Raw genomic sequence first — 9782 nt, 5'->3', positions numbered from 1 at the left:
AGTCAGCATTGTTCCCAGTTCTCTCAGGGGACTACTGGACCACATCACCATGTCATGAAAACGAGCAGAGGGTGTTCTGTAGTCCAAAAATGTCCCCTCTTACAGTGACAACACTGCTCAGCCATACATACAGTACAGTGAGTGTTGTCACCCTATGGGAAAACAGTCTGAGAAAACCACTCCAGTGCAGACAGAAGTAAACCTGGCGCTAGTAACCTATGTGATGGGCTATGGTGGTCCTAAGGGGCTCCCTCTAGTGAATACTTGTGCTCCCCGGCCTCACAATGACAGACAGGCCCTGTGCCCTCCACACGGCTGAGGAGGGGAAGGGGAGATATTAGGAGGGAAGGAATGGCTGGCAGAGGTCGACGGCCACCACCGCATCACCTCCTTCTCTAGGAGCGCGGCTCACTCCTCCCCCCCTCCCTCCTGTGTGTGTCCAGCCGCGCATGCGCACTGCGCTGCATCCGGGTCCTGCGCTCTCTCGGTCGGCGGGAAATGGCGCCCGGGATTTAGCAGCCTCGGCCCGGAGATACCGAGGACACCGCGGCAGGGAAGACGGAGAGCAGCTCAGCGAAACCTCGCGATCCATCCGCGACCAGCCCGGAGTTCCCCGGGACACTACAGGTACCGATCGGGCGCGGGAGGGAAAATCCAAGCCGTGGACGAGGAAGAGGCCTCCGGTGGGAGAGGGAGAGAGGCCCGGCGGGGAACCGTCGGTGTGTGTACACCGATCCGGCCCGGGCACACGTGTGTGTGGGGGCGGGGGAGCAAACACTGAACAGGCGGCTCCGGCTGTGTGTAAACATGTCTGTCCCAGGAGAGCTCTGTACGGTGTGGGCAGGCAGGGGATGAGCGGAGACATCCATGGAATGTACGGTGTGGTCAGGCAGGAGATGAGCGGAGATATCTATAGAATGTATGGTGTGTGCAGGAGGAATGCATGCTGTGTTCAGGCAGGGGATGAGTGGAGAGCTATGAAGAATGCATGCTGTGCTCAGGCAGGGGATGAGTGGAGAGGTATGTAGAATGCATGCTGTGTTCAGACAGGGGATGAGTGGAGAGCTATGTAGAATGCATGCTGTGCTCAGGCAGGGGATGAGTGGAGAGCTATGTAGAATGCACGCTGTGCTCAGGCAGGGGATGAGTGGAGAGCTATGTAGAATGCACGCTGTGTTCAGGCAGGGGATGAGCGGAGAGCTCTGTAGAATGCGTGTTGTGCTCATGAGTGGCTCAGTGATCATTGTATGGCTCCATAGTTTGTGTTCTGTGTATGGATACACAATGCACCCCTTGACATCCAATAATCACATACATTGTGTTCTGTTTACTGGCTGTGGCACTACAAGTCCCAGCATGGCCTCTTAGGAGCACCCAGTCCTTGCTGCAGTTCAGGTACATGGGAAATCCATGGAATTTCTCCATCGCGTGTGTTCTGTGGATACACAATTTGCTGATCACATAGACTGGAAGAGTGGGCGGCAGGTACATGCTGGGATCTAGCTGTTGTGGAACTACAAGTCCCAGCAGGATGTTGCTGTAATATCTCTTGTACAGATGTAAATAAACATTAGGAGGGTTGGGCACAAAGACTGTATTTCCCGCCCTCTGGTTACGTATTCAGATATCGCTGCCGCATGTGTAAAGAGAACCTGTCATTGTATCTTCTGCAGATTTCCCTATAGAGGGTGAGTGTATGGACTATATAGGTTGGTGCCTTGGGTACACAGGATCCCTGTGGCCTGCGGCTCTTCAGCTGTTATGGAACAGTCCCTGCGTGTTCAGAGCCGCGCCGCCTGAGGTGCCCAGCTCACTCATTTCATTGTTGTGGCATCGGTAGACATTGATTGTCTATGGATACTGCACAACCTTTGCAGATGCTGCCTGGCCTGTCAGCAGGTTTGATTTCCTTGGCCAGTATCTGCCGAGTTGTCTGTGTCCCTTTTTAATCAATACAAGCCATATTCATATTAGACAGTAACAGTTTCCCCCATACCACGCCTTGGGGTGCTGAGCATCAGAGGCAGACAAATAGATAAGGAAATCAGGAGTTAGTCTTCTCCAGCCAGCTCCATCAACAACAACTAAAACGTTAGGTACCAGCTGTCATTTTTACGGAGCATTGGCGACCTGGCTCCCGTGGATTTTTCCAGCGCTGCTTTACACACTCTGAGCTAAGTGATTTATAGCTGGATTCTGGGGGAAGGGGGTATAATTCCCAGGACTGACCCTGCACTGTAAGGGTTAAATGCTCATTTAGGTGAAGGGTACCTAGGAAATATACTTTTACTTTTCTGATCCCTGCTCCTGCAGGCTTCCTCTAGGCTACCAGACCAGGTCCCACAGCCAACTTCACCCTAAACTCCATCAGTCGGAGGCCCGCTGATGCCATCAATTACATTCCCGGGTCCATAACCCCTTATTATATGGGAGGACGCTGAGGGACTGTCCGCAAGCTGAAGCATAGGGAAAACAAGGTGAGAGCTGGGATCAGGTAAGTAAAACTGCTCACCTGATACACTAGTCCAGGGTTAGGCAAACTCCGGCTCTCCAGCTGTGGTACAACTTCAAATTCCAATAGGCACTGCATGACTCCCAGGGGCAGATGTATGATTGGACTTGTAGTTTCACCACAGATGGAGGGTCGGAGTTTGCCTGCCCTAGACCTAAACCAGCATTTAAAGAAGAGCTCCGGGTAGGATAAATTCTTAATCCTTGCAGTGGGGCTGCCCATGCACTGGAAGGGTTAACTGCTTGTTTTTGCCTAGGGTCAAAAATAACAGGCCCCATTCACACCAGGGCGGTTCAACATGAAGGATCCCATACATTTCTATGGGGACCGTGCATGCGACCGCGCGATCCAAACCGCCTCCCGCCCGAATTGCTCCCTGACCCTTTTTTTTTTCCCCTGGCATTTTGATGATGCCTGTTGGCTTCAAATTCAGCTGTCTGCTCATATTCTGTATGGTTATGCTGTCTCATTGGGTCCTAGGACTGCACTGTCCAAGATTGCACTGATGATGGCCAAAAGGCCTGAAACATCTGTATGTAGTTTGGAATGAGTGGCTCTATTCTATTAGACAGTATAAGCCTTGTACACCAGCGGTGCACAATGTGCATCTGACCAATGGGGTGTAAAGCAATTATTTGCATGGCTCCTCCCACTTTCCTAAAATGAGGAATAATCCTCTTTTTTTGGGGGGGTATGCAATGGATTGAGACTTTTGGTTCCAAGAAGTGTATGTTACACACTGCTTCAGTTGGAGGGCTTTTTGATTCCTTTTGTCCCCTCTCACCATAACCTTTATGTTTTATACTATCTCATCCCTTTTATAAAAACCCGATAGTAAATAAACCTCTACAATACTGTCCTGGAGGGTTGTGGTAACCTATGTTTTTGAGTGTGTTGCTTTAAGGCAGCCCATTTACATGAGCACATCAAAAACCTCCCAAAAAATTGGGCATGACTGTTGGGGTGCGCTGCAATGGATGTACGTTCCCTTAACAAATGGCATCGCAATGCCCTGATGCATGGGCTGGACAATTCGTGGTTGCCAAGGTGACTAAAAAAGCAAAACCTCTCTGGGGTGCATTGGGGTGCTGAAATGCCGGGGCTACTGGCAGCGGTTTCCCCTCTTCTGGCCGGCAGGTGTCACTGTGCACGGAGGCGGTAAGAGAAAGGCCGGTCCCCTGGGCGCTCTGGACGCTTGCTTGCTATGGGTTTTGTACGGAGCAGAAAGTAGGCAGTATCTTAAGGCCAGAGCAGAACTGTGCTCAATGACACGGGGAAACCAAACAGTGTGTCATTGGAGTGGAGAGAAGCTGGTTGCGCCCTGGGTGCTCTTGGGTCCGCTGTGCCAGGTAAGGCACCCTGTACCATACCCTATGCAAATTTTGGCAGGTTCTTGTTGAACCAGCTGAAATTCACACACTGTGCTGTTGGCACCCTTTCGGCTGGCAATCCTTCAACCAGCTGATTGAAGGAGCAGGTTGGAAAATCTTCTTCAAATAGAGTGAGCTGCCGGCATTGTTCAGGTATTCTGATGGCGGCTGCTGTCAGAATACAATGCAAACAGCGGTAGATTCCTCGATCAAAGCTCGTAAGTAGATGTAGGAAGAGCAATCCTTATGTTTAATTGTTTTGGTGCTCAGTTACTGAAAGCCTATGGGTCTGTCTATTGTGCATATCAATATTGATTACATCTATAGGGATAGTATGTTGCTACTATAATCTGAACTCTCTAAAGGCATCATGGCCACTAGGAGGGCAGTCAGTCCTTTGAACGTATCCAGGCAATATTTCAGCACTGTGTAAAGCAGGGGTTGGCAAATTATTATGGAATTTAGGGCTGCAACAACTAATCAACATAATTGATTATTGAAAAAGTTGTCAACTTTTTCAATAATCGATTAATCGGCTTCCAATCAGTTGGCCCTGTTCACAGCTCCACACGCTGTGCGCCGCACCTCGTCCCCACCTCACACTCGCCGCTGCCAGACCCGCTCGCATCCACGAATTGCAGTTGGGGTAGAGGTGGCGGCATCCATGGGAAGCAGTTGGGTAGAGGTGTGGCGGCAGTTGGTGGCGGTTGGGACGGGGGAAGGACCAAAGATGCATCACACAGCATAGGAGAAGAGCACGCTTGGTAAGGTAAGTGTACTATAATGTTTATACTTGCACATTGTGGCAAAAACACACCCAGGACACAGCGGTTTACTACAGCGTTAGGACAGACGTTCCAGTACATGTTGCTGTGCTGGCTGCATTCGTCAGAAATCTCTCATTCTTCCACTCCTGGAGAGGCAATGCTGTTGAACTGCAGCGACATAAGAGGCTTTGAACAGTCTCCTCTTGGTCAATGTGGATGGGGTGAGCAGTGAAATGAAGGGAATCCAGTTCAGGGTGTAACTTCAGGGACCCTGGAAATATAAAGGGAAGCTAGAAGCTCACATTGATGCAAGCCAGGTACTCTCTATGTATGGCCAAGAGGTAGGTGCATAAAGAGGGAATAAGAGGATGCCAGAAGGTTGGGTGCACATGTCTAGACATGTATAGCGTCACGTCTTGACATGTGCACACAGCCATCTTTTATTTCAGTCTTTTGTCCATTTGGAATGATTTTATTATTACTAAAAGCAGACGTCAAACTGCAACACAGGGCATGTCCTGTATGTTGCTGGTTTGTCTACATGACCATTACATTTCCTTACCCGTGTAAAACTACAAGCTCTCTTGTATGTTGCAGCCAGTGGGAAGCAAATGAAAACCCCGGTTCTGTTTTCATTTTTTTTTTTTTTGCACTCCTAGTCTGTTTTCTGCCCGCCTTCTCTAGTTTTGTATAATCCGACATGTGCAGCGAGAAGATTGAAAACAGAAGGAAGACAGCACAACACTGCAAGCAATTTACATGTCTGCGTTATGTTCACTACTCTATAAAGCAGCATGTGTAAAATGCAATGAAATGTGCATGCTGGAAATGCACCAGTGTACATGGGAGCTTAAAGTGACAGTACATGATAAGCTGTGTAAGCATTGCTGTTTCACCCAGCTGCATGTAAACCTTTCAGTCCAATAAAAGCCATAATTTCATGCATCTTTTGCAGCAGCTGAGCTGGCTATAATAAAGTGCTGAGTACTTAAAGCGTATATATGGTGGAAAACACAAAGTTCCATTGCACTCCTGACCAGTAAGTCCCTTTTGGAATAAGGTGGGTGCAGTAGTGCCAAACAGATGGGCGCTGGTCAATTGCAGAAAAGGGGTCACTGGCGCTCCAGTGTGCTGATCAGTACACCTTTTTTGACGCTTGCTCAGTATCACATAACGTTTTGGGGCCACGCAGGTCCCCTTCATCAGGCATAACAGCCATCAACTCTCAAATTTCAGGTAGTCAATGCTCCTTAAAAAATGACAGCTGGCACCCAACCTTTGAGGTTTTCTCTAGTTGTGAATGGAGCTGGCTCCTAAAAAAAAAAAAAATCCTTCTGGCTCCTGAATTCCATAATGATTTGTGCAACCTTGCCCAATCTGGTCAGTGTACAAACACTTGGGTAACATCTGATTTCAACTTTGGGTTGTGTCTGTGACATTTAGATGTTTGAAAGAAACCTTTTATGTGGTTGAGAAACTGCATCATGCCAAATGTGCCATTCCTGGATCGGTAGTGACACAGAAGCTGTGGCCATGCAAATGGCAATTCCAATCATCTTCAGTCAGCTTTTGGTCATGAAAATGGCTGTACGGATCAGTGCAACCTACCAACAGCAAGGAGAAGACCCAAAAGATGCACGGCTCCTCTATGGTTCAGGAAAGGAATGAGCCGAGTGCTTTCCTCTGGGAGCACATCCTCGCTCCAATATGAGCCCATACAAACAGAGGAAAAGCTGGCCGCGCACCGGATTCCACTGGGAGAGTTTATTGAAGCTTGTACCACATCACTGGTGTCCTGCCCAAGGTTCACCCCCTGTAATGCATTTCACCCAATCACGGTCTTAGTCATGGAGAGCTAAGTTCTACAACTAAGCCTGTGATTGGGTGAAACATGTCAGTGGGGATGGACCTTGGGCGGGACACCAGTGATGTGGTACAAGCTTCAATAAACTCTCCCAGTGGAATCCGGTGTGCGGACAGCTTTTTCTCTGTTTGTATGGGCTCATATTGGAGCGAGGATGTGCTCCCTGAGGAAAGCACTCGGCTCATTCCTTCCCTGAGCCGTGCTTCTTTTGTGTCTTATACTTGCCGGTTGGTAGGTGAAGGGTGAAGCAACCAATGATGAAGTGCTCATTTTTGTCTAGGAATTACAAAAATAACAGTTATACTCACCTGAACCTCAGAGCCAGCTTGCTCTTAGACCGGTCCCTGAAGCTCGCTCCCCGCACTGCTGCGGCACTCTTAAGGTCCTGTGAGTCATCACGTCCAATACAGTGTATAGGACTTGAGGCTGGCGAGGGACATTCCATTGCTGGAGGAGAGAGGCTGGATGGATCGGTCTAACAGCCAGCCGGCTCAGAGGTTCCGGTGAGTAACTTCCTAGACTAAAACGAACACTTTTCTTGCAGTGCGGGTGTAGCCCCATTGCAGGGGTTAACATCTATTTGTGCTTGGAGTTCTTCTTTAAACTTGCATTAGCAAATTAATTCCGTTTCTCTCTCCTATAAATGTGTAGCTCGGGAAATGTGTAGCTGCTTTGTGTGATAATAGCAATACATATGGTGTAGTGAGTATGTTTGGTGTGTGTGGGTGTGCACTGAGATCACTTACATCCGATTGTATATAAACTTGAGAAGAAGGCGGGCACATAGCAGTAGACATGTTCCAGAAATTTCCCTTCTGGTTATGTATTCAGAAATCATTAGAACTCTTGTTTTCTGGGCTTTTCAAGCTGCGGTGTTGCTCTCCAGCTGTTGGAGACCTGTAAGTGGCATTGCGTCCGGCACGATGGATACAAATCGGAGCATGCCACAGGACCTGGTTAGACCACACATAGTTTGCAATATTCGCGGCCGTTCAGTGAATTCATGTTTGCCTTCTAGATACATATATTGAGGAGGATGATGGAGTAAATTGCACTTTTTATTGCAAGTATGTTGTGTGTATTGGCACTACTCTCATACATAAGTGGTGTATAAACCCGAGTACGAGGGTGAGTAACTGACCTTGGATGGAATTTAAAGCCAAGCTGAAAAAATACCTTTGGCATAAACAAGCATTTAACTCTTGCACCAACATTACACCCCCCCCCCCCCCCCCTATTGGAAATGATAATTTTTTGCTTAAAATGGTCTTACAGGTGCGTTTTTGATGCATTTTTATGCGTTCCAGTCCATTCCAGACCAGACAAAATAGGACAAGCAGTATTTTTCTGGTCTGGAACGGACTGCACTGGTGTGAACAGAGGCCAGAAATAGCATAGGGATACATTAGGATGTATTTTGGGTCCAGAAACAATCTGGCCTGGTCTGGAGATGATCTGGATGTGGTGGGAATGAGCCCTTAAGGTGGCCATATAAAAAAGAAAATCCTGCTGGCTCCTGAATTCCATAACCGTTTGTGCAACCCTGCCCATTCTGTGTCAGTGTACAAACATTCGGATAACATGTGATTTCAACTTTGGTTTGTGAGTGTGACATTTAGATTCTAACATTTAGAGGAACTGCGAATTTCGTCCGGTCCTTGCGGAACCGGCTGAAATTCGCTGCATGGGTACCGCTGTCGTCACGCTTTCGGCTGGCATTCTGGATCAGCTGATTGAAGGAGCCAGTCAGAAATTCTTCATAGGAACAGTCAATGAGCTGCCGCATCTGTTCTTGTATTCTACCGGTGGCCACTGTCAGAATACAAAAGTAACAGCGGGGATTCCTTAACGAGCTTGTGGTGTTGATGGGGGAGTCTGCTCTATTTTTTTTCCCGTTCAGCCCGTGGGTTGAACGAAAAAAGTAAAGCAGTGTATGGCCAGCTTAACAGTGACCGGTGCTGCTATCAGAATACAAAGCTTACAGCGGAAGATTTGTCCATCCATGCTGTTTAGTTTGGATGGAGGACTCTTGTTATATTTTTTCATTCAGCCTGCAGGTTGAACGGGGAAAAAAAAATCCTGTATATTCTACTTTACTTACCTTGTCCCTCCCTGCCCCGGCAGCTGGCACTCTTCTCCCTGACGCTCCAAGTTGCGGGCGCATACAATGTGGTGCTGTTGACATCAGGGGCCTGTAAACGCATATCACCTTAGGTAAAAGGCTGATGGGGCTGCTCGCATCGTGTGGAGCAGGGGTAGGCAAACTCTGACCCTCCAGCTGTGGTGAAACTACAAATTCCATCATGCGTCTGCCTCTTGGAGTGGTGGGATTTGTACTAGCACCACAGCTGGAGGGTTGATGTTTGCCTACCACTTCCCTGAAACATAAAGCCATATCCCCCTGCAAAGCTTTGTTCTGTTTGCTGGTCCTTCCAGTCACAGCAGCAGGACTTGTACATGCAGCTCACCACTGACTTCTCCAACGAGACCACAAACAGATAAGCTAATAAGATGTTGCGGCCATCAGAACCAAACTGCTGCAAAACTCTCCACTGCATCCATTCTGGCACTGGAGTATGGCCTGTATATGCCAGTGCGGCTTCATGTTCATTTGCCACGTTTTTGCTCATCCTGTGGGCAGTTTATCCCATCATGCTTCACACCAAGAAATACTCACTTTACTCAAGAGAAATAAACACAACGTTCAACCACTGCCACCGACTGCTGAGACTGTCAGCGTGCTTCTGTCTTCCACCAAAGCTCATTTTTGGTTGACCCGTTACATTCCCCAACTGCTTATTACTGCTTAAGTTCACAAACAGAATGGGACATTCACTACAGGTGAACCATCCTGGTGACTGTGTCATTGGCCGCAGGTGAACCATCCTGGTGACGGTGTCATTGGCCGCAGGTCAACCATCCTGGTGACGGTGTCATTCGCTGCAGGTCAACCATTCTGGTGACGGTGTCGTTGGACGCAGTTCAACCATCCTGGTGATGGTGTCATTCGCTGCAGGTCAACCATCCTGGTGATGGTGTCATTCCTCGCAGGTCAGCCATCCTGGTGACGGTGTCATTCGCCGCAGGTCAGCCATCCTGGTGACGGTGTCATTCCTTGCAGGTCAACCACCCTGGTGACGGTGTCATTCGCCGCAGGTCAACCACCCTGGTGACGGTGTCATTCGCCGCAGGTCAACCACCCTGGTGACGGTGTCATTCGCCGCAGGTCAACCACCCTGGTGACGGTATCATTCGCCGCAGGTCAACCA

At 48.7% G+C, this 9782-nt stretch overlaps 1 protein-coding gene across 1 annotated transcript in view; it reads left to right on the top strand.

Moving 5' to 3' along the window:
• The first annotated feature begins 443 nt into the window (after positions 1-443).
• Positions 444-9782, top strand: part of CTDSPL2 (CTD small phosphatase like 2) — a 40728-nt gene continuing 31389 nt past the window's right edge. The window contains exon 1 of the mRNA XM_018561370.1: positions 444-627. Within this exon, the coding sequence (XP_018416872.1) occupies positions 450-627 (178 nt within the window). The 5' untranslated portion in view covers positions 444-449. The remainder of the gene's footprint in view (positions 628-9782) is intronic.

The sequence above is a fragment of the Nanorana parkeri genome, unplaced genomic scaffold, assembly GCF_000935625.1.
Source record: "Nanorana parkeri isolate BGI_ZX_2015 unplaced genomic scaffold, ASM93562v1 scaffold519, whole genome shotgun sequence".
In the NCBI taxonomy this organism is placed as follows: Eukaryota; Metazoa; Chordata; class Amphibia; order Anura; family Dicroglossidae; genus Nanorana; species Nanorana parkeri.
Note: the sequence above shows the minus strand (reverse complement) of the source record. Positions and strands in the feature narration are given on the sequence as shown.